Genomic DNA, 25,833 nt, shown 5'->3' with positions numbered 1-25,833 from the left:
GGGGTGTGGTGCGCGGGGGGGGGGGGGGGGGTGGATTTAGACAAGCAGCTGTTAGAAATGTCTTTGCTCAGAGTTAGAAATCTCCCCAATGACAAGGGATAGACCTTCATGAGTGTAAACAAAAGCAGCTTTGCAGCACATGACAATTGCCATGGGTGGGTAGGTAGTTGTAATCCCAAAAAATAGGGCAAAAAAGAATTCCTGGATGTTTTACTTCCCTGAGTTAGCCTGGCATTGCCTGCCTCCTTCTGGAAGCCCTGGCTGTGCCTGTTCTGTGAGATGGTGACAGGCCCTGCAATGCAAAGAGCACCTTCAACCTGCACCAGCAGGTGCGCTCCTCACCCCTTGAGTGGGGATGTGAGAGCCCTGGCACAGAAACTGCAGAAACACCTAAAGAGACACTGAAATGGGAAAACGGCTTGAGGTGAAGATTACTTGTGATGTCCTTGAGAAAACAACATAAGAATTAGGAATCCCTTGTAGAAGTTAATTACTTGTTACTTAGATCATGAATTTGTGATTTCCTCCAGAAATCTAAGTACCAGACAGGAACAACTCTCTACATGACAGCACCTCTGTAGTTGCTGAATGCTCACTACACTAATTCCCATCTAATTGCATTTCCAAAATATTTCTTGTTTCTTTCCTTCCATTAATCATCATTGAAAAATAATTATTTTTATAAAGAAACTTGTGTGAAAATTAATAAAAAGTGTGAATGATTTTTCTGAGTTTGGTTTTTTACAGTGTTGTTTTAATATTTTTATATTCTTTGTAAAGGGTACAGAACAAGAATGTTGATAAGCTCAGGAACCTGACTGAAGGGTAGTAAAATCTTACTCTGTGATGTCTGAAAGTAAATCAGTGAATTGTGAGGGTACCAGACCATTGCTTCCAGAAAGAACCAATCTTGAGCAAAGGGCTTTGAATGATGGAAAATTCGCTCCTTGTCTACAAATGCATTTATTCTGATTAGTTACTTTTATTAAAATATGTCTCATTTCTAACCTGTGCATTGATCTAAATTACAGAAGTATTTAAATTTGATCCTTTTGGAAAATGAGGTGGAAAAAAGGAATGAGAATCACCTGACATAAAAATAGTGGATTCTCTTTTGTTTTGTTTTGTTTTTTTCTCTTCTTTTCTTCTTTTACACTTGTTAAATGTCCCAGTTTCACCACACAAAAGAAAGAAAGTGAGGCTCCTTCACAGGTAATGCACTTACTGTTTCTGAATACAGCATCTGACCCACCTTCTAGAGCTGCCTCTTTCTATCCCTTTTGCCTGGGGTCCTAATTTTGGGACCTTAGAACCCTTACACAAAGTTGATAAAATCATGTCCCAACAGGATTTTGAAAAATTGTATATACTTGATCCCACTATTTTCCTCTGGAAAATGTATGGTTCTAGTACTTGATTAAACCTATTGCTGAGCCACTCCACACTTCTCCAGGAGTAGCTGGAGTATGTAGATATTCAAAGGACTATATCCTGCACTGTGAAGTCGGGAAGATTTTGCATTAGCAGCAGTCTGCTTTTTCTTTCCAAAGTCTTTTACATAGCAAAGCAGTGGAAAATAGATTGTACTTACTGAACCAGGTCTAGGATAAGGTACTTTTCTTTCATAGAGAGCCCAGTGGTATTCAGGTCCTTCTTTATGAGCATATGGTCCATTGAAAGCTGCTCGGACGCTTGCCATGTGGTAAACACATATAGCATATCCTCTAAATATATTGCTATGAAGTAAAATTTAAAGACATTATTAACAGTATGTCACATTCTGTCCATATAATACTGGAATTATAATGTAATTAAAACCAAGTCACATTTCAAGAGTATTCAGGGAGAAAACACTGCTTATTCGTTCCTATATGCTTTTCTTCTAAATACTGCATCCAATGTTCTTTAAAAGTCTTTAATGTGTTTATATTCATAAAATTTCTCCAAGGAAGCTCTGTGTTGTTATGCCAAAATCTGATAATGGTGTACACAAACTCTAAATTACTTGTTTAGAAACACAGAGGAAGCACAACAGTCTGAACTCAGATCCTGTATGTCTTTGATTAGTGACCTAAATAGTTAATCATTTTTCTCCTCCAAAATTTTTCCTACTGTTTTTGCTTGGAAAGATGGGAACCAACCAATGCTGACTAAAGTGAACAATCCTAAAATGAGTCCTTTTTGTATTGAGTGGGAATGTTAGTTGGTATTATTAGTTAGAACAGATCACTTTATGTAGAACAATCCAGATAAAAGTTTCTATTTTATTTTTACATTTTATTCTAATATTTTTTTTATTTTGTTCCATAAAAGAATTTGTTTTTTTAATTTTTTTTAAAGAAGGATCAATGTTCTCTACAAAGAAATTATTTCTGAAGACTGCAGAAGTTGATCCAGATAATTTTAATTAGGTGCCCACCTTTCTCTGCTGGCATCGAGAGCCAGTAGGAAATGTCAGGTGTCTGCAATCCTAGAGGAGCAGATCTGCCTTCTGTTACTAATAAAAATAATAAATCAGGAGAAAATGGCAAAAGCACAGGTGCTCTTTTCTAGCAGTTACATCCTAAACTAAGCTGAGAGTACTGTGTGCTTGCACTCGAACTAGGCTGCAGTGGAAAAGGAAAAGGAGGCCACCAGCAACAACGCATCTGGTACTTTAGGCTTCACTAAGAAATCAGTAGGAATTTAAGCTGCTATCTACTTAACCTTGAATTACAGTGGAGCTCTTGAAGGAAGACAGGTGGCTCTGAGATGCTGTTCTTACAAGCATGCAGGAGTGCATATACTTTGACACAAGAAATTGTCAAGCTGAGAAACATTTAATTAATTTGTGATCCAGATATGCTGAATCACAGAATGACACTTCAGGCCCCTGAGTGTTATGGAGAAGTTTTTACATTAGCAAGGAAGCCCACTGTGAATAGAGAACTGAGATTCAACTGTTTACTATATATTTGCTAAGGGATAGGTATCATCCAGCTTCTATCTTTTTAATAGACTGTTCAAACATTCCTCTATGGCTGCTATTATTTCTTCTAGTTGTTTACCTTGTAGTGTTGAAGAGGCCAAATATCACTGGATTTTTGTTATCACGAGTTTGCAGCAAAAACACATCCTCTGTAAAATTTAAATGCCATGTTATTGTTAAAAAACTACTTTTCTCAGCCCCCCCAAAAGAAAATTCATTGGTTGTTAAAAGCATAATCATATTTGACTCATTTATTCTATTTAATTTTATGCAGATTTTAAAACAATCTTTAAAAATAATGCAATGCATAAAGGAGTAATTGGTGATCGTGAACTCCATATATATTCCAACTTCATATACATTGGAAACAATGCTAACCACCATTCCCTGATAATGAATACAAGTGCAATATTTGGCTGTAAAATGTGTTATCATGAAGTTAGATGTTTTTTCCATGGTTTCAAGTTTGTTACCATCTAGGATATTTACCTAATTCATCAAAATGTGTATCAATTCCGTTTCTCCCAGGCACAGAACAAACTAGCCTGGTTTTGAGGAAAGTGGTCCATTTATTGACGAGCATTCGCTGGCCTCCCATGTCATTCTGTTCAGAGAGAAACAAATGCCCATGGTAATTTGAATGAGTAAGTCTGGAAGCACAAACTTCTCTGATGAATTAGCTGCTCATTGTATCCTCTAATGTCAAAAGCATCCATTTTCAAACCATATGTCTATTACTAGTATTATTTCTCTGGAGTCAGTTTTCAAGTAGGATTGCGCTGATCAAGTCCAGGTCTCATTAAGATCTGTGGTTTCATAAGAATTTTTTAATTCTGTGCCATATCCCTGGATAGTTTTAGCTATACAGCTGTTGTAAAGCTTTTTTTTATTGGTCATTTTTGCAAACTAGATATACTGAGTATGTTACTGAACTTTAGCTTTGCTTTAAGAGCTCAGTGCAGCTTTAATTCAATGCATTTGGAAACTGAAGCCCTGAATCTATCTATAGAGCTGGTGCAGATGGGGCAAGTCTGAGGTAATTATTTACATGGTTTTCTAACAAATTCTCAACAACTTTAGACAACACCTGCCTCACTATGGCTGTCTCACCTTTTTCTTGCTCTTGCAACAGTTGTGACTTTCAAGAAAAGGGAACATTTAGTACTACTTAGCAATCAGGTTTTGTAACCTTTAGGTAACATTCTCGATCTGTGGCCTTATATTCAAGACCCGTGTAACTGGCTGTTGAAGGCTCTGCAATAGGCTTGCAAAACTCATCTCACAAACAGATCTGTTTTCCTCAGAAAAGTAGAACTATGAGGAGTAGATGACTCTGTGTTGCAAAACCTGTTACAGCTCAGATGAAAATGTGAAAGCCGGGGGAAAAAAGCCAGTCCTTGAATCACCAGCTAGATTTTTTTTGTATTCACTAAATCAAATCTGAATTCTGACATACAGCTGTGAAGTTAATGGCCAGATACATTTTGGAGAAGTGGAAGAGAAAGGTCAGTGGGATTTTGTTTTAACCCATGGCTAGAGATAAGACTTCCAGGTGGATATATTGCAGATTAGAGGGAACTATTAAAATAATCTATTCAGGCATATATTCAGAACATAAGCCAAAGAATTTCAGTTTGGATCTTGATGCAGGCTGGAATCCAGAAAGCCAAGTGGCTTTGTGAACATTAATGTCTGAGGCTGCATATTGGGAGTTTGCATACATCAGATGTTTTTAAGTTATACATGAATACCCAAGAAAGTTTAAGGAGCAGTATTCTGGTGAGCATATGTGATGAATACCACACATCCAGGTGACAGAAAATAATTAACTTGTATCTTGCTCTTTGCCCAATAGTTTTAGGAAGGTATCCCCTACATTGGGGGGAGGGGAGGGGGGGTATACAGGGGGAATACAAACTTTTTTTTAAACAAAATCAGATCTTGAGAAAGAACTTTCTCTTTCCTTCCTTTAATCAGGCAGATGAAGTCCCAGTGGGAATGGGAGAGTTCCTCTTGTCAGCCTTACAGTAATTGATTACTAGAAAAGGAATGCACCCAAAATTCATCAGTGTTTAGAGAGCACCAATATGGGCAGCTGGGAGATCATATGTTAACAGTGCTCCTTGCCAGCAACTGCCTGAGATCTCATTCCTCTGTGTGGGGCAGGGAGCCAAAAAGAGATGAGATCAACACACCAGGAGGATGGCGTGAGTGGGAAATGGATAACTGAACAGAGCAGTAGAGGGAAGCAAAGCCTTTCCTCATGATTTTTCTGGTCCTTCCCGTAAAACTTCAGTCTGTCTGTGAAAATAATTTGCTGGACAATTCATCATTTGTTCTAGTTTCTTATCTGCACAATCAGAGAAAGGATCTTACCGCACATACACGTCCCACTCTGGTATATATGGCGTGAGTGCTTGTCTCAGCTTCTAAAGCTTTTTCAGTAAAGAAGAAATATACTTTGTTATCATCGTGGTCTTCATTGTCAGGAATCATGTATGAGCCAACGAATTTTGGTTCTTTAAAAAAAACCAAAAATTATTTGAGTCCAGTTATTAAAATACTGTCTTATTTTTTCAAGCCTTAAAATCAGCTGATAGAAACTAAAAAATAAAACAAGAGGTAAGGGGTCTGTGAGTCAGAGAGCTACCAAAGCACAACTGAGTTGATAGAAATAGTAAAAAACATTTTTTTATTTGGTGGGTATCTATAGAACATGTGGAATACATTAATGTTGAAGTATTTTTATACCTCCAATTGACAAATTAATATTCCTTTGTATTTTTGCAAAAGATTATTTTCCAGTCCCATTCTCTGTGTTTTATATACTTTAATTTGAATTAGGCTAAAACTCAACACTAATATTTGCATAGCAATCTCCAATCCCGTGCAAACCAGAAATTGTCCAGTCATCTGAAACACCTCTGGTTTTAGCTCCTTGTCCTTCTCATACCTTTCAGCAGGCGCTCATTGTCAGGCTCAGTGCGAAGATGGGCCATGCGGTTCATGGAGCGAAACAGAGCAGCATCTCTTCCCCAGTAGTCGCTGTAGAGACCAGTAAAAAGTTCACCACCTGCAGACCAGACATTAAAAAAAAACCCAAAATGAAACAACTTGGTAATACTCTATAATTAATTTCATTGCACGTGATAGGAACTTCATTGTAAATATGTGTCCTTAGTATTTGCTCAAAGGGAGAAGGTGAGTCAGTAGTTTAATACAGTCTGAAGTGCACTTGGATGTCGTTCCTACCAGCAGTCCAGAATTTGCAACTGGAGCAGCGTGAGGACAAGAATTTTAAATTTCATGCATAGTGGTCTCATTTTCAAAACTGTCTTGACAAGACAGATTCACACATGGAACATGAAGGTGTTACATTAACATCTATCCACATCTGCCACAATAACATCTGACACATTGGGCACCTCAGTTCAAAGATCTCACTGTGGTCCAGTTAGTGCCTGGCTCTGGGGACAATGTGATGGTACCCAAATCTTCACCAGTGCTAAGACCCTTACCAGTGATTGGCTGCTGAAAAGTTCCAGATGTGCCCTGGTTTTGCTAATGAGAAGCACCAAATTTCCTGGTTCTAGAACTGGAAGGGACATGGTGGGTTTATGAGGAGCTAGATATAACAGGAGCAAGAAAATCATATGAAAATGCAGCAACAGTTTTCAGACAACGCAGTGCTAAGGATAAGAATGCTGTTAGCTGCACCGATCTACTGATTTGGGCTACACTACATGGTTACAGCTCAAAGCTAAACCATAACTGAATCCATAGACTGGAACTCAAACACAGGAGCCTTTCCTGAGCATAATTATGAAATTTAGCTTTGTGGAAAACATGGCTGAAAAGAGAGTCGTACTGAACACACTGGAGGGCTGGATGCAGTTATCTCCCCTGGAGAGACAAGAAGCAGTACCTGCTACCTTAGAAATTATTGCTTTAAACAAGCACAAGTTTTATTAGGCTGAGGGGGTTTTCCAGTCAGCCTACTGGAATTGTTTCACTTCACCTGGAATAACTGCAGTTTGGGAATAAATTTCTGGCTGAGGGGATTCCATGTTCAGTGGACAGAAAAAAAGGGACTTTTTTCCTCTGGTCCATCAATAACTTGTTTTCATAGCATTGAAATATTTACCAGCATAGGGACAGAACCTGAGATTTCATCCATCCTCCACAACTGGTGATGAATATTTCTTGAAAAATTTATGGAAACATAAAATGGGTCTCATTTTCAAAGGATTTAGATGGTATTCACAAATTAAACAAGCATCAGAAAAATTAGAAATAATACACTGATTAACAGACACTGTTGAAAAGTCAGTATGTATATTGGTACAATTTAATATGTTCAAAAATCCAGTCTATCTCTGACCCATCTAAAATTGTGATATTGGATAGATTTTACCTTGGTAAAATTCCATCAATAATTCTACCTTTCCATTTTGTATGGACACTATTCCCTTAACTGATCAAGTATTAACAATAATTTATTTCATATCATTGTGGACTTAGGCCCAATTTGAGAAGCAGGCAGCTGTTGTCACTAGGTGGCATCCTTATGCTAGAAAATAGCACAGAAGGAATTAAACTGCACAAGGAGAGGGAGATAAATTATTTCCAGTTAAAGGCTAATCTGAGTGGAGGCTTCAGTGACACATCTTCCTGCTGCTTAATCAAAATAAACATGACTGATACATCCAAATAACGTTTGCTGGCATTCAAAAAAGATTATAGCAGAAAGCAAGAATTTTGTCTGTAGGTGTCCCTCAAAGTGTGAATTTTGTTTCTTTTAAGAGAGACATATGAATTGAATGGTGGCATAATTATGAATGATATTCTGAAAAGTTAATAGTTTGGCAGCTGGGACTGGTTCAGACACCTCAGCTGAGCTGGAGCTGAGAATAGTTTTGCCTTAGGCTTCATCATATACAGAATGGATATTGCCCTGGAAGTACCTGGTTGTGATTTAGAGTAAAATATTAGTAAATGAAGTAAAAATTAAATTTAAATTTTAGCATCTGTAGAAGTTAAGGTTGCCCAAAACTAATATAGAACTTTATTTTTTAAACAGCACAGAGCAGCTTAAACTGTAGAATTTGCCAGTGTCTTTACAATGTTCCAAACAATCTTCACAACCCTAATTAATGAGTTATGTTAGTCATATATTCCCCTTTGGGAATTCTGTTGGAAAAATTCATCAGATTGGCTGGTATTCTTTTTAGTTTTGGTGATGTGTAATGCAAAATGGGATATTTTATCTTTTCAACACTATAATGAATCTTGGAAAATGCATCAGTGCAGGGTAAATGATTCATCGCATATTACCAGTGATCAGGACTGACATCTGTAAGTCCAGATGTTCAGAAGTTTGGATATGGAGTCTATTCCTTTTGTTTGACATAGGTATAAAATGGTGGTTTAAATAACTAACCTGCTGGTATGGCATTCTACCATATACTGAAGAAGTTATCACTAATTGTACCTCTGAGATCCTGAGGGGAGAAAATGGAAGTTCCAGCCCTGGATGGATATTGTTCCATGAAAAATATTTTACAGATACATAAATTAAATCTGATTTTTACCCTGAACCATTAGTAAACTAAATATAAGTATCCTGTGTGAACAGACAGGTCACTTCACCTAAGAACAGCGAAGGGACAGTACTAACAAGTGTGACTGTCAAGTATCTCAGCACGAAAACATTCAACATGATTCTGATATACTTTGCACTTGTGACTCTAAGAGGATCTTCTCTTGTCCTTTCCAATAGTCTTCTGTTTAAATGCAAGTTACAAATTTTGAACACTGCTAGGTTTTTACAGGTGCTGGCCAATTCCAGATTTAGAGATAATCTAAGGTTGAGGCTTGAAGAATTCTGGAAATATTTCTACTTTTTTCCTCCCTTGAAAAGCTACTATCACATATTGATTCACTCCTGTCTTGGCTGCAGGGTTTTATACTGCTGCACATCACACTGATTAACCTCTACTCAGTGAAAATCAGCTGAGAACTTCAGAGACCTTCACTGCTCCTCCCCTCTTCCAGTCTAACCTCAGCTTCACGTTAAATTGCTAAAATTTAAGTTTGGTTAATCAGGTTAACAGCCTGGTTAATCATGTTCTAAAAACAATAAAAAGTTTCTTCTTTCTTTATTTAAGCAAACAAAAAACTCCCATGGACCTCAAAGACCAGTTTTAGCTCAAGTGATACGCACATACTTTTAGCTAGCATTCTTTTCAAGCGAACAAATACATCAAAATTCAACTGTGACCATTTAAAAATTCCTTTACTTTTGTCCTTTATTCAAAGCCAAATATTCACAAATTAAAATACAAACTTTTTCTTCTAAACCCTTCAAAATTCCTAGGTGACAACCCCAAAGCAAAAGAGATTGAAGCATTTAAATTAAATTACTCATACAAAAGATTTCTATTAATAGGCTGCTACCACCTTAAAGGTGGCATGTTTTGTGTACCTGCTTCAAATTGGAAGGTAATTCAAACACAAGCTATTATTCATCAGTAGGCTTTTTTTTTGTGTAAAATGGAAAATTTATGTTATGAATAGAGGATTACAACATAATGAGTAGAACATAAGCTGCACCTTTCATGCATTTCTTTGACTGTCAGTCAGTTATTACTCACATGACAACTAAAATCAAAAGACTAATTCACATTTTAGCAAATGATACTTTTGGCAGTATGAAAACAGCAAATTAAAAAAGCGCCCAACCTATTGTTTAACTGTAAACTAATACCTCCGTATATTTGTATTTTCTGTCTGTCACTCAAGTATTTTGTCTTTTGTTTTGAGACAAAATGTATTTTTGTCTAGAGTAAAAGAAAATACACAAATACCTAACTTTTAAAACCGTAAAAGCAGAAAATATTTTTTTAATGGATTCCCTGGATATTCACCTATTCAGATGTAGTTTAGGTTTTTCACCACTTCTGCTATATTGCAGGTAAAAATATATGGACATAAACTAATTTCTCATCTTTCAAGAGCTAGTGTGGTCTAAGTTAATCAGTGTGCAAAATCTGGTATCAAAAATAGTTTTGGCTATTGAAAGCAGATGGAGGAGTTCATTAGGAATAAAAGCCCAAAAGTTTTATATACCATTGAGCTCAACATAAACATTTTATTCAGCCTGTCTTCCATCCAACTTCCATTCTGTTTCCTGATGCTGGCAGTAAATTAATTGATTGTTCATATATTGAGGAATTCATCAAAAGCTACTTCACCAGTGGGTCAGATAACCTACAATAATGCTTACAACAGCACAGATATTTCATTTTCAAGCCAAGTCACGAACTGTTGTTTTCTTGAAGTGGGTATTTTAACTCTTGTGTTGAAATACATAAAGAGATGCAGAACAAGAGATTATCTTTCTTCCTAAATTAATCCAGCTAAATCTGGTCCTAATTAGTTATGGTGCAAATGATCTTTCAAGATCAAGATTTTAAAAGCTTTTAAATCTTTATGAGAGGTATGTAAAGTTTTCTTGTTCGCCTAACCCTTTCTGTTAGTCAATGGTGATGCTCGTGTAGGCGCTGTGTTAATGTGAGGGGCAGAGGTGGGAGCAGGTTTTGAATGGTTTCCTCAGGAGGGAGAAGGTGCTGGGGTGTGCTTTGCTAACAGGTTTGCATTAAACCTTTTCAAGGACATGCACATTGGTTGAACCTGTGCCACAGAGTGGAGACAACTCTGGGGTGCAGCCTCCAAGATCATGCTGACTTCATACCAGGAGCAGATTTCACTTTCTAAGAAAACTGAAGTGCATGAAGAAGAATTAAACTTCCAAGCATTGGAGGAAGGACTGGAAGACCAGTCCTGGAGGGTGCATGGTGTAGTTATCATCTCCTGTCACGGGGTAATGGCCATCATGAGCTGAACTCAGTGCTTGTCTGAATAAAGGAGCATCCCTTCCTTCTCAGTGCATTTGGCATTACAAGTCTGTCTCATTCTCAAATGTCAATTAAAAGATTATTATTCACTGTGATTGCATCTAGGTCTTCTAACCTTTTCAACTGGCTACCTGCAGAGATAAAGGACATACATCTTGGAGTCTAAAGTGCAGCATTTTATTCTGTGAACTCTGTGTCTCTGGTTAGTAGAAATTGGTAGAATAAAAAAGAATACATGGAAATTCAAATTTGCTGATGATATTCTTCCTAAGTGCTGGAAGTGTTTCAAGTCCATTAGTTACAAATACGAAAAAATAAATAAAATAATAAAGTCTTTGAAGAATTTTGTTATGCTTTTAAAATATCACTGCACGATAACTTGAAATTATAGAATTTCCTAATGGATGGCTAGAAAAATGGCCTCTAAATACTTTGCTGGTTTTGATGAAGGGGTGAAAGTTAGTCTGTCTTTTGGTGTATCAGTGATCTGATAAAAAAATTATTTTCTCCTGTTAATCTTGCTACATTACAGAATTTTTAGCTTTGTCAGAATGATTTTATAAGTGTTTGTCAGTGGACCTCCAAGAATCTAATCTCCCTTTATCAGGGAAAGGCTTATTTAATTGTTTTCTCCTTCAGATAAAAATATGAGGATCCATAGGACCTCCCATAATTCAGGCAAACTCTTAAAGCTCAGTGGGACAATCTGGCTTCCATTTAAGCAAATAAAATTCACATTGATCTCACAGTAGGAACATGATCAGGTTAATTTATTTACTTAGTTCTATCTGAGGAAAGGTTGAGAAGGACTTCAAGATTAGACCATGAGGTTTCAGGCCTACAGCAATTCCATGAGTCTTTGTTCCCAAGCTAAGCTGAGACTGGAATTTGTCAAAAAGTGTAGAAACAATTTAGAAATAAGGGTTGAATAAAAGCGTGACAATCTGTGCTTCATGGACTTTGGAAGGTCAGGCAAAATATAGTGTGTTTTTCTGATCCTTCTATGACTTCTTAACCCACTAACTCTTAAGAATTTAAGCTCTTATTTACTTTCTTTTTTTAATGACAATGAAGAATATTTTGATGAATTGCTGCAATGGGAAAGATTTTACATTTACATTTACATTTTACATTACTGCTGAAGATTCTTCTTGTAATTAATTTCTTAATGTAAGGGAACAAATAAACATAGCATGTAAAAATACATCTGTCACTCATGAGCAATAGTTCATCACCACCATGGATGAGCCGTACCATTGTAGTTAATCACCAGAGAATTTATCTCCCAGACTGGAAGATGCAGAGACAAATGTAAACATCAAAAGGGCCCTAAAATCCTCTTTTTTAATCCCTGAAAAATATAAAAATTATTTAATCTTTAGCCTCTTTTCTCTAGCTCTTTCTCTTAATGGATAGTCCTTTTGAATGCTTGGGTTTTGTTTATGTTTTCTAAACCCAGAAATCATTGCTACTCCCTAACTCCATCTAGCTTTTACCCTTTACCTGCTGTTCCAGGCTATTTTTAGTCAATGTACACTTAGTCAATAGTGCCAAGACTGTCTTTGCTTCATCTCACAAAATGTTTTAAGCAAACATATTTGAGTAAAACCCATATGGTTTGCTATATCACAGCTTCGAAGATCCCAGTCCTATAGTGATACACTTCCCAGCAAGGCACAGAAGAGCACTCTCAGTACAGCTTCCTGGCACTGCAGGACTGACTGAATTGTACTTTTATATCTTTTGAGTATAAGATCAACTTTTCTAACATAGAATCACCAGTTTGTGATAGTTTTGTTAGAAGACAGCATTAAAAAAAAAAAAAAATCTTAAAAATGGTAATTTATATGAACAATAAAGCTTGATATAAATACACTTAAATTCACTTTTTTACAGGGTGCTTGTTGCTCAGATTCATCTCAGTAGATGAAAACAAAAGTGTTGCAAATGACTAAACCAGACAGGCTTCTTTGCTTTTAAGGAAAGCAGGAAATGATTATTTCCATAATTACACAACAATCTATTACCTTCAGGATGGCACATGTCATTCAACATTTCACTTCAGTGAGACACCCTTGCTGTAGTTAATGCTGCCTGGAATGTAATATTAATATGGGCAGCACCATGAGGATTAAGTCTGACATGTGGAAGGTTGCAACGGAAGGCTGACAACACTTTGGTGTGCTGAAGAAAGAGACTCAGAATGACAGATTGACAGGACTGTGAAGCTTGTCACATAAAGATCATTACCAATTAAGATGGAGGTGAAGGAAGAACTGGGGTCAAAAGGGCACCTGCCTCGTCCTCTCTCAAATTTGTGCGATTCCAGTTGAAACAGATGATCCTTAAAAAAAATGACAGAAAACACCATAAACCCTACAGGCAAAGAAACAGTCCTCAGAGACAAGCTTTAACTTTGTTATACCTTTGTGAAGGATTGACTTCATTAGGGAGAAAACACAATTATGGTTGCTCACTGATGTACTGGCAAAAATTCTCTGGGTTTCTACAAATCACCTTTGTGTGTTCACTGCCCAAAAAGAATCAGAAAGATATGCACTAAAATTGCATTTATTTCATTTCTGTGGGAGTAGGGAGGGAAGATTCCTCTATCTCTTCTCCAGATTATCTAAACATTAAATAGATATCTCACCATGGAATGTGTTTTCCCCCTTTAAACAATTTTTTTTTCCCAGTAGTTGTTAAATATATCATACTGTGTTATCTTCTCTTCATAGCTTTGAGATGTTTATATATCTTCTTCATAGAAGTATGTTTAGGAATGAATCCCCAGTTATGGTTTTCAGAGCAGATGTGATTTCTTCAGTGGATTTAACAGAATATCAGTATAAAAAAATATTGGCAACTTGGTTTAATTTGTCTGTATAAGGCTGTAAAGACTGAGAAAGAATTTACAATTTAAATTTTCATTTGTAATGGTAGGTTTGTCTCAGCTTTCACAGAAAAGCCCATTAATGTCTGATTAAAATATCAAGTGAGAGCACAATATTTTTAATTTAGATATTAACAGCATGCCACAGAACACAGAGATGGGGAGAAAAAAGGGCAAATACAGAGAAAGCGATGAAAGCTTGATAAGAAATATGCCACACAGCCATCAAGACTAGCAAATATTTTGATAATTTAGTAGTTTAAGCTCTGTGTAAAGTTTTACTCTAAAGTCCACTGAAATGTGGATTGGATAAATGTAACCTACTTGTTCATTAAACTAAATCTCAGGTCCACATTGCTAATATATGAGACAAATATTTTGTGAGGCATAAAATTACATGCAACAGGAAGCCAGATCTCCCAGAGTTTTTAGAAGTACTTGCCTCAGTCTCTCCCTTACATAACACATTATCAAAAAGGTCCAACAGACTTTTTAGTCATAAAAATCAGGTTTCATTAGACTGGACTTTTCAGGAATTTATTAGAATAACTTGGTACTGGCACAGAAAAAAGCTCTATAATCTACAACCTACAAATCTTCTCAAGCAAGTACAATTGCCCTAAAAGCTAAATGAATTTTCTCTTCAGGTGACTTCAAGACAATTACGCTCTCCTGAAAAAAGAAACATAAAAAGACAAGGAGCAAAGAAGCAGAAGGTGAAAAACTGGAAAGACAATAATAATAATAAAATAATAGCTTAAAAGGACAGAAAAAAAAAATATATATAAGGAAAGTGGAAAGTAGTAGAGCTCTTAGTTCCAACTAATTGATGAATAATTGAATCTTTCTGTGCATTTAATTTAAAACAGTTAACCTTGAATTTGTCACAAGGCCCTCGACTTTAAAGCATTATTCACATCTTAATCCCCAGATCAGACAAGCTGATGTACCTGTATTCCATTCCCAACAGTCTAAATCATACATGTCATTTTGCTGCAACTTCTGGTCAAAAAGAGAGAATCCCAATAGTTAGAGAGCTTCTATAAAAAATGGGATGCAACTCAAAATGTAGTTCTGGAAAAACAGGACATCTGTGTCATGTGTACTTGCAGTGAAAAAATCATAAAAAGTCATTAAAAAGTGATAAAATAAGGTAAATTAAGGAAAAAAACCATAAAAAATTTAGCTAATGGACCTAAAACTCATGAGGTAACAAAGCATTCATAATATCACCTCTCCAGAAGCTCCTTTGTTGGCCTAACCCTGGTATGTTCGTGCCATTTAGTTGTTAAAGCTGATGTAGCAGAAAATAACTGCCCTGGGTAGAGACTGATGGTGCAGGAATATTAATTTATGCTGTATCAGCAACTATTGCACATCAGTAGTAACTATTTCCCCTCTGCTGTTGGGTAAATGTCAAACAATGAAGAAATATTTCCCTGTGTGTGGAAATCTCAGTCCCATTCCATACTTTTCAAATATTACATACATTACATTACATACATTATTTTTCAAAACTAAATACTGTAACATTTTGAATCAACAGTGGATAAAAAAAGAGTAAGGTGAGCTCAGGAAGGAAAAGAAAAACTTTCTGAAATAATGAAAAAGTACTTGGGAGTCATAATGGCATAAAATTTGATGTACAAGAAATATTTCTAAAAATCATCTAATGTTATGTTTTCTCTAATTGGGTATTAAAAATAAAGTTACTCATGAAATACTTTCTCTTTTGGGATTCTCAACTAATCTATTTGTCAGTGAATTGGTTCAATAAAGATTTAGAAGTAAGTGGAGAGACAAACCAAGAGTTAAAAATTGACAGATTATTCTGGTCTTCATGCTTTCTATTTACTTTTCCCCACAGTAAAATAAAAATGCATGTGCCTATACAAGGAAGAAGTAATAAATTAAAACTGATAACAGAAAAAAACATACTCAGGTAAAGTGATCATTTTGGGAACAATATTGTTTTGAAACCATACTTGAAAAAGTTATATTATCCGTACTTCCTAGTTTATAGTTTGTGGCTCCATTTCATCCTACATAGGCAATGGAAACTGAAAGTTTTTCTACTCTTGGAGGAGACATGATCCCACCAGGTCTTCATAACTTACACTTCATGTTTTGGTCCTCCCCTGGTAAAACACCACTGGTACTCAGACCAGGGAGATGTGGCCAGTACTGGAATCTTGTGGATGATGTGGAAGAACTTTTCATTACTCTACACAAAATTATACCAGCACAATGAAAAAGCTACTAATGTAGTTAACCATTTCCCTGAGAACCAGAATTAAATCAATGGTAAAGACAAACCCATCTCTTTTAACACTCATGACATGAATGTGTTTAAAACAGCTAACTATGTGACTAGAATAAAAATGCTAAACAATATGCATAGTATTCATTCATTATCTGGAATTTATGAATAAGGATTGTAGGTTAAATATGTAATCTAGTGTTATCAGTGGGGGTAGATAAAAAATTGGATTTCAGTGCAATTCTGTGGAATTTTTGAGAGGAGGTCACTAGTTTTGATATAAAGCAGGATGTATATCTCATAAATGCTTGCAGACACATGTAACTGTCTGAAAAGTGGCTGAAAATGTAAGCAATTACTCCTCCAAGAGAGATTTTCTACCTTCAGCTTTTAGGACAGCATGCCAAATATTCCATGGTTGCAATAAGTTATTCCTATCACTGGGGCGAGTAACTGAAGTTCAGGTGTTAGATGTGTCAGCTTCCATGGGATGCCAGTTTAAATGAAATAAGCATTACACATTAATAATCAGCTTTGAAGGCTAATTCCATAATTCTAACCCTCCTTGCAGTTTGTGACATTGGAATCCCTTGAGAAATGTCAGAGTAAAACTGACAGTTTACTCACAGATTATACAGCACATCAATTCAACATCATAATTTATTTTATGGTCATTTTTCAGTGGTTAGGTAAAAACTATGCAAAAGCACATATGGAGGGCTGGGAATGGAATTACATGTTTCTACATGTAACTTGGTAAAAGAAGTGGGGTTCTGGGTTTGATTTATGACACCAATGACTCAGGAAACATAATACACTTTCAACTATTATTAAAATAATAATTTTCTTTTAAAGAAATAGAAGATACTTTCAAAGCATCAAACATTTTGGCATTAACTTGATATGAATTGACAATTTTAGACAATGAAGAATAATGTAGGCTATAAAAATAGTGAAAGAAAAGGTCAATCAGAGGCATTAAAATTTAAAGTCTGAATTTAACTTGTTGCAGAAAATTGCTTTCACTAATGCCAACTGCTGCTTTGCTCTGGGTCAAGACAACACTTATGCATGTGATTAATTTAAAACATATGCTTACTTCTATTCCTGTTCAGCAAAGTACCTAAGCCTATTGTGAACATTAATACAATGGCTGTATCTTTTCACTAAACCAGGGACTTAAAAATACAGAGGCTTGAGTTGTGTTTTCCTAGGATATTATTTTTATGAGAGAAAAATAATCTGGTTTTCTGTAAGGATTTGTGGTGTTTTGGTTTTTTCACTTAAATTTTATTATTTTCCATGTAACAAAAAAGTAAAACATACTGGCATTTTTAAAAGGAGATTGAAAACATTTCATAACCTTTAATTACACTCTTAATTGTGTATGCATGTGTTACAACAGTACTGGCATAGTCTGCTCTCCAGGAGACCTGTGCATTTCTGTGGTTGGTAGGGGTTTTTTGTGTGGTATGTTTTGATTTGTATTTTGCTATTTTGTTCTAACAAGTCCATGTTACCTTGCCAGATAGTAAATCATATTTAGAGTACAGTGGGGAAAGGCTGTGCAGATTTTTGTAGCTATATTTCTAAACACTGGCTATAGTAGTCACTACTGCTCTTAAAGCCCTGGACAAAACTCGTTCTCAGCTTTAATGATCTCATAGTTCTTCAACCTTAGAGTAAGAATGATATTACATGCAAGATCTGTTCGTTGCATTCCATTTCTAGGGGTCATGTATTTTATACTTTTTTGAAGAGAACTAGAAAAAAGAAGGTTCATATGCAATGTGAATTGAATGGGAAAGCATAAAATAGAGATGCACTGCTTGTGCAAAGCTATGAGAAATGTTCTTTTAAAACTCTTAGTAAAGCCACATGGTGCTAGTGTCATATATGTTGCACTCTTTTTTATATTCAAGTAATTCTTAAACCATTAAAAACGGGGGTGTGAAATCAAAGATTCGCTGTATTTTATCATAGTGTCCTCTTTGAGGTGGAAGAAGGTTAAGAAGGGCTGGGACACAATGAGAGACACTGAGTCTGCAGGGAAAGGACATCCCAATGGACTGGCTTACTGAGTGACCTTGTCAAGAGGGCTTTGACCAAGGGCCACCAGAGCAAGAGAGACGGCTGCAAATGGAGGGGGTATGGGAGGGAGAGGGCTGCCAATGGCATGTGCACATCCCTGCTCTGAGGACAGTGTTCAGAAGTTTTTCTTGTGCCTATGTGCAATATCTGAGGTTAATTTTCACTTGCAGGGTTATATCCTCTCACTTACATTGAAATCTCTTGCAATTTTGCCCTTTCTCTTTATGAGAATGACATTGAGACATTTGTCCCAAAACAAGTTGTATTATTCTTGATTTCACTGGTTCCATGTATGATGCTTTTGCTTTTTTTTTTTTTTTCCCCTAACACTATCTTAGAACCCAAGTGACAAAGCAATAAAGTAACATGTGAAAAGCTATGATTTGAAACCGTCACAAAGTTAGGTGCACAGCGAGACACTTTTGCAGCTTTATCAACAGTCTTTAGAACTATGGAAATTAATGTAAATCATGAAATCTCCAAGACAGTAACAGACTGTATTTTGTAGAAAATAAAACTAAAAAATACTGAATATATCAGGTGTATTTTTCTAAACAAGGCATACATTTGTTGCCCATATGTACTTCCCCATTTTTTCAAATAAATTTAAATCTGGTTTTACCTTAACAATGTATCTTTAAAATATCATTTTGTACAGCCATGTTCAGTCACACAGCCCAATGTGAGGAACTTATTACAAAATTAATCTAATATAGGATTTGTAAAGCATTTCACTGCTGTAACTGTATTTTTTCTCATGTGAGAGATTGAATACTGAGTGAATGCATAGAAATTTTGTGACCATGACAAAAAGTGAAGTACAATGTACAGAATAAACCTCATCTTGATTTCTATTGTCTTTCACACTATAATGTTTTTATTATAAATTCACATATAAATTCACTTTCTTTTGTTCTGTATATTCTCAAAATAGAATTTTTCACTTCTTTTCTCTTTCTTTTATACTTATCCTTACATTTTTATTTCAGCATAGAAAGGCACATGGAATACACTGTGCAGATGCTTCTTTAAGGAAAGACGAACCTTGACTTCCCCATTAAAAAAAAAAAAAAGCTGAAAAATCACAGAACATCTCTGTAAATCAGCAGAAAATATAATTCAAATATAAGTCTCCAAAATGAACCTTCAACTCCATGACCTGCCTTAATCTGTACACTTGCCTCATCAAGAAGGCACATAGTAAAAGAGATCTACCACAAAACAGTTTGTCCTTGTGTAACAGCAGAAAATATCTTACTGGGTGAGGCCTGAAAAGGTGTCTCGTATGATTTAGCCCTTTGTATTTAAGCAGACTAAATTCAGGTGCTAAGAGTGTGCTTTAGCATTTTCTGATAAATATAGTCCCAAACATTAGATAGATGTGTAATTACTACAAAGCCAACTAATTCATTGAAAATTAAAAATCTAAATCCAGCAGAATATAATTGAATTTATATAAAGGAACCTGTGCTCCAAATACTTACAATAATACTAATAAATTTCTATTGCAACACACTTCCCTATTTCAGTCACCATAAAACAGGCATGCAGGTATATAGGTGAGCATGACAAGGATATCCCAACAGGGAAAAAACTTTTCATGTTGTATCTTCTTTAAATAATCCAAACATTAATTTTCAAAAGGATCTAAGCACTGGCAAAAAATCTCGTTGTCAGAGGATTACTAGCTTTTAAAATTACACCTTCAGCATTCACTGAACTTTATTTTCCAAGCCAAATGGGAATGCAATATTTGGAATGGAGTCCTCAAAAACTGTCCGAAATAGTCAGGTCTCTGCTATTTGACATAATTAAGATTATTTGGGAGGTAGTATTTCTTCTGAGGATCTGTTTTCAATCCTCTTTACTATCCAGTGACATACTGAAAAGATCAATCGCCCTATGGGATGAGAGTGCATAAATATTGTAGACATTAAATCCTCCCTAAAAATTCAGAGGCATTTTTCAGGTCTGTGCATTTTATTCCACAGTTAAATGATTAAGACACATTGGGCTCCAATCTGAAAACGTATTTAAAATCTGGAGCTGTGTCAGACTGCTGTCTGAGTTTGCAAAAGGATTAGCAATTTGTGACTTGTGTCAAAATATCTGGCCTAAAGTGACAGAAATAATATATTTTCCTGACTTAATGAATGTGAAAAAATCTGGCAAAAGATAAAAAAAGATCCCACCACACTGCACATAGAAATCACAGGCATTTATCCCTAGCAGCGCACAGTATTTCAGTAGCAGTGATTGCATTGGTCAGAATTTTAGAAGGGACACTTTTGTGTGAGCTCAAACTGGTCACATAAACTCACTAGTCTTATGGCAAAGAATAGAACCATTAGAAAATTTGATTATATTGCACTGATATGTTAGTTAATATGTATGAAAAGTCCAGGGACATAAAGGCTCCCTATAATTAAAATGCATTAAAATATATGAGTAGTTATATATGGTGATACAGTCTTACAACCAAGTGCAAGAGAAGGTAAAGATAGTCCAGAAACACTATACAAAAGTGAAGGGATTTCACTGTGGAGAAGTGCACAGTCTTTACACAGAGCCTCACTAACCAAGGCTTTTCCTTTTCAATGATTTTGACAGGCGAAACTTGTGCTGAGATTGTGAGGGTCACATCAGAGTGAATACCAAATAAATTCCTCTCTAATGATCTAATCTAATGATTGCTATCATAAAAACTGGGGACAAAGGTCATGAAAAAGCAAAAAAAAGGAAGTATGCAGCTCAAAGGATAAGCTTCTATCTAGGCTTTGGTGATGAAAGGAGGAAGCGATGCATTGGGCATGGAAAGGACAGCAGCTACCTTCAACTGGGAATGGATTTCGGAAGGACTCAGATAACCTGTTCTGTCTGTCTCCATGGTGGGGAGCCTCAGACAGCCAACAGCCCTTTTGCAGAGTTTCAGCAGGGGATGTTGAAGTTGGCCGCTCTGAAAGAACAGGCAGGGGAGTGGATGCATTGCCTCCCAATGACACTGATGAACCACTAGCAATACTTCTTTTTACTTCTTAATCTAATATAATTTTTCTATATAGATATCTGTCAAATAAGAAAAAAATCAGTCATATATCATGGAAGGATTATACAGTATTAGGGGTGCATCTTATCAACCTGCAAAAATGTTAACTAAACTTTTTTTTTTCCTGGTTTTAATTATGATTAACTCCATATTGATCAGTAACTCCATTCTTCAAACAATGATATAGACTTCACCAGGTGCCGTCACTTAGAAAAATACTTTCTTTCATAAATAAATGTGGTAGAATCTAAAAATCATTATAATAAGACCTGGAATATTTCAGTTACCCCCATCAAATTACCACACAGTTGGAGGATTTCTTTCTCTATGGGATAACACTATTATTCCTCTTCATGGATTCATTCTCCCTGGACCATCTGTGTTTAATCTTCCAAAGGCCAGGTCTAATACGATGGAAAATTCATTTCATATGGCAGATCACATACTCTACCAATCTCCCAAATCGAACTTACACTTCACGTATGGCCGTATTTAGACAATATTCAAAAGTGATGAGTGTAATTCACCTCATTTTATGGATGAAGAGCCCTGTCAAGAAAACATGTTGTCTGTTGCAACATGTAAGAGTGACTGATAGGAGCAACAGTGCTGTTGCAGAATACTTGACTTTCTCCAGAGCATTTCACTTAGTACATAGCTATTTGATAAACAATGTGCATTGTAGAATTAAGAAACACAAACAGTTGACATAAATAAAAGTACAGTTCTTATGAGGTATCATTGATGAATCCTCCTTTACTGACACTTTCCATAAATTTTATGTTTGCTACTAAGATATATTTTTAATTTAGCAGTGATTTAAACAATCATATTATTTCTTTCCTATTAAAAGGACTATTTACAAAAGGACTGAGGAGGACAAAATAATGAAGAGAAAAGGTTAATGAGAGCTCAGGTGATGAAATGCTTGGAATACTGAGTTAAAGGTCAGAAGTTTACTAAGTAGATTTTAATACAGCCATATCCAAAGTGTTGTATCTTGGAATAGGGAACAGAGTTTATATCTGAAGTACATCAGAATACCCGTTCTGATGGACGTTCAGGTCCTTTTTCACACTGCTTTCACGTATCAGACTGAGGTGCCTCATTTAGGATCTTGGATATCCCAGATGCCTTGTTAAAGCTAACACTGACAGGCAACACTAGGAATCTTTCCATTTACCTTGTTATATGAGACTGATAATTAGGTGCCTCAACTAAGCGTGTAAACTGGGATAACTTTGTGCTTGAGCTAAGAACTTTGGGTCAAGTGCAAATCACTGAAAAGAGATTTCTCATTGAGATGCCATGCCAAGAACTCAGCACTTCAGTCCATGAAAGAGGAATCTCAAACAGAGGTAGGGCAGTGACCTTGCCTGTACACACACTGTGGTAGCATGTGATTCTGGTGTCTGGACTTGCAGAAGATTTGAAAATACTGCAGAGAGTTCACAGGAAGGACACAAATAAGATTGAAGAATCCTGGTGATAGGAGGTTTAAGGAGCTATATTTATTCAGCTTATCAAAAAGAGTGAAGAGGCGGCTTGATCTTTGTGCGTGGGTACTTACGCATGGAAAAGATGTGGAAAAGATAATGGGAGACTTTTCAACTTTGCTATCAAAGGCATATCAAGGTTAAAAGGCGGAAGCTGAAGTTAGAAAAATTTAACCTTGAATAAGTGGCTATTTCCTAACACTAAAAGTAATTAAATATTAGAACAGCTAATATTTAGGACAGAGAAATAGTGGTGTTATCTCACTTTCTCTTTTGCAGCACAGCACCTTTGTTGTTTGCTGTGAGCATACATGCTATCTTCACTTAATTAATTTTCTGTCTGAGTTAGGTACCATTTTAACCTCTCTTGAAATGTGCATGCATATTCAACTTCCAGAACATGAAATGCTTTAATCTAAATGCAATCTGGGGTGTTTGGATGTTTTGGTACAGTTTGGCAGTCAGTGATGTGGGCATTCAGACCAGAGGATGTAAATGAACCCCTCTAGTAAAAGATTTTATGACATTCTGCTTGGCAGAACTTCATATCTATTTAGTGGATGGTGCTCCAAATTGTGGCTTTTCACCCATGCAGAAGGACACTGTGTCTCTAAGCAAATATTTTCAGGGAAAGAATTTGTCACACATTCTATCTAATGAAGAACTGACCAACACCCACTTCGATTTGGGCAGTGAAACCAGATGTTTCTCCTCCTTAATCCTCTGAAAACAGTGTGTGGAGATGAAGTAATAGGAACAAGCATGGAGAGGGAGCAACTTGGCAGTTCATTGCTTGTTTTGATTACAAAAATACGTCAGAACCAACTTTATTATTGTAAAATAATAGATGTAAATATGTCTACAATTTTGCTTCTCAACAAAGCTGGAAGAATGATGACATTACCAAATGCTGGTCAAGAGCAGAACAATCATGTCATGTCAAAGTTAATCTGAGATATGGCTGGCACGTTCTCCCATGACTTGCATGGGAATTCACTTTAGTTTGTTAAAGCAAGAGCTGAGGAGCTCATGTTGCCTACATTTGGTTGGTGCAGAGGAATAAACAGAAAGCTTATTGCACAATTGAACCTTTTCTTGGTTTTGCATTGAATCACAGGACATATAGAAGTGTCCTTCCCCACACTCAACAAAATATTAAAGGCAATGTAGATTAGAAAGAAAATGTTCCGACTTGACTAAACTGTCTTCCAAGCAAACAAATACACCTGCTGCTCACTAAAGGCAAGTCCTTTCTAACAGGACTAAAGACGTATAATTTAGAGCTGGTATTCCCTGATAAGCAGAGTCTCCCTTGGCTAACTGAGGAGCAAATAGCACAATAAAGAATTCATCAGATGAGGAACACCTAGGGGAGACTCCCAAAAACCACCACTGCATTTTGAGGAAAGGGTGTCTTAGTCCATCAGCCTTCTGAAGTGGAGAAATACAGCTGTAGGCCATTTATTGAGTTAAATGAGGCACTGAAAATGGCACTCTGCCAGCTCCATGTACATATTAAAAATTTACAGCATGTTCTGGAGGAAAAATTCTTCATGCATTGTTCTTTCCCATAAATTTAATTCTCTCAACAGGTTTTGTCAAGCAGAGATGCCTTCGTCTCCAGGAATCATCTCTATCTTGTCACCACATAGCTTGCATAAACTTGGGATATTGTTTCTGCACGTTGTTTTCTTTTGGAATTTCTTCTCATTTTGCAGGTCCAAGGGAGACAGAGCAATTTTTTGCTGTACTTGGTGAAACTCCCACGTGGACTTGTTAAAGGCGCTTTGTGTGTTAGTGAATGAGGCAATTTGGATCACTGGAAGGCCTCCAGAGCAGCCCTACAACCTGCTGCTCCACTGAATAGGTAACTCATAAAGATAAAATCATTACCTGATTGCAGATAGACCATTTGATTTGTTGAAGGTTCATTAAAACTCAGCCAGGGTGTTTTGAGCTATATGGAACAGTACTGGAGCACTGTTTTACTAGCAGTTAGATGTGGAGAAACATAGACTGAGACAGAAAGCACTTCTTTCAGCACTTGTCACCTGCTGCCAAAATGAAGAAGTTTATATAAAAGCAAAAGGAAGTTACTTAACGCAGATGCTTCCCCCCTTCTCTGCCCCACCCTGCCTTGTTGGCATCAAAGTCAGTAAGAGAGACAAATGTCAATTTGGTGAGAATCAAAGCAAAATAAGATTTTTTTCCAGCACTTCATCTCTTCTTCTCTCTCTCTTCTCTCAGATTTTCTCTCACAGAGTACATGGGAAGGATGCATATGCAATTCCTCATGAGAAATTTGGGGTGCAGGGTCTCTGACTCCCGCTTTCTTCATGAAAAATAACGCTTATTCTAATGAATTCCCCTTCATTTCTTGATAAAATACAAAAAAAACAAACAAACAAACAAAAAAAAAAACTGAAGAACCCAGTCTTTTCTTACCTCCACTGATTTTTTGACATTTGGAATCATTTCATGAAGGCAGAGATAATGAACTCACTGTCTGGCATTTAACTTGCTTATGTTTTCTTGGACATGACTTTGTAATATGTTCTGTTGCAAACACCAGTAGTTGTTCTGTCTGAAAAGTCAGCACTCCTATTTTTCCTAATTTGTAATTTATTTCCAAATGGCAGAAAAACATTGGATATTTTTCTGAAATGTTTAAATTTGGAAAAGCAACATTGATCAGAGTCAAAGTAATTAAAAACAGAGAAAAGTATAAAAAGCTGCTGTCAGTGACTATACTTACATATTTTTAGAAAGATAGTAACTGACAACAGCTTTACTAAAGTGAACAGCCTGGAATTCCAAAGTGAAATCAATTAAACCAATATTGGAATAGAATGCAGTAAAACATTATATATTTAATCTCTCAAATGGATATATAGTGTATAATAGAATTTATAAGTAATTTGATTTAGAAAAATATATTTGGTTATACTCTGGTGGTACAACACAAGTTTGATGTAGAATTAAATGAAACCAATATTTATTTCTTGTTGGTTTATGTGATCAGCATATTAAGACAAAATGCATGGTATAATTAAATTTCTGTAAACCATGGAAAGCACAAAAAAAAGCTGTAATGTATCATAGCACAATGTGCTTGTGAAAGATTTCAAAGCACATTTCAATCACTACATAGCAAGATTAATAC

General features: G+C 36.1%; 1 protein-coding gene across 1 annotated transcript in view; it reads right to left on the bottom strand.

Moving 5' to 3' along the window:
* The window catches only part of SEMA3E (semaphorin 3E), a 134,503-nt gene that overhangs the window by 22,637 nt on the left and 86,033 nt on the right, over nt 1-25,833 (bottom strand). Inside the window, exons 5-10 of the mRNA XM_008629588.2 lie at nt 13,135-13,228; nt 5,922-6,041; nt 5,345-5,487; nt 3,458-3,572; nt 3,048-3,117; nt 1,592-1,736 (exon numbers count right to left, since the gene is read on the bottom strand). Of these exons, the coding sequence (XP_008627810.1) occupies nt 1,592-1,736; nt 3,048-3,117; nt 3,458-3,572; nt 5,345-5,487; nt 5,922-6,041; nt 13,135-13,228 (687 nt within the window). The remainder of the gene's footprint in view (nt 1-1,591; nt 1,737-3,047; nt 3,118-3,457; nt 3,573-5,344; nt 5,488-5,921; nt 6,042-13,134; nt 13,229-25,833) is intronic.

This window comes from Corvus brachyrhynchos, unplaced genomic scaffold (genome assembly GCF_000691975.1).
Source record: "Corvus brachyrhynchos isolate BGI_N302 unplaced genomic scaffold, ASM69197v1 scaffold50, whole genome shotgun sequence".
NCBI lineage: Eukaryota > Metazoa > Chordata > Aves > Passeriformes > Corvidae > Corvus > Corvus brachyrhynchos.
Note: the sequence above shows the minus strand (reverse complement) of the source record. Positions and strands in the feature narration are given on the sequence as shown.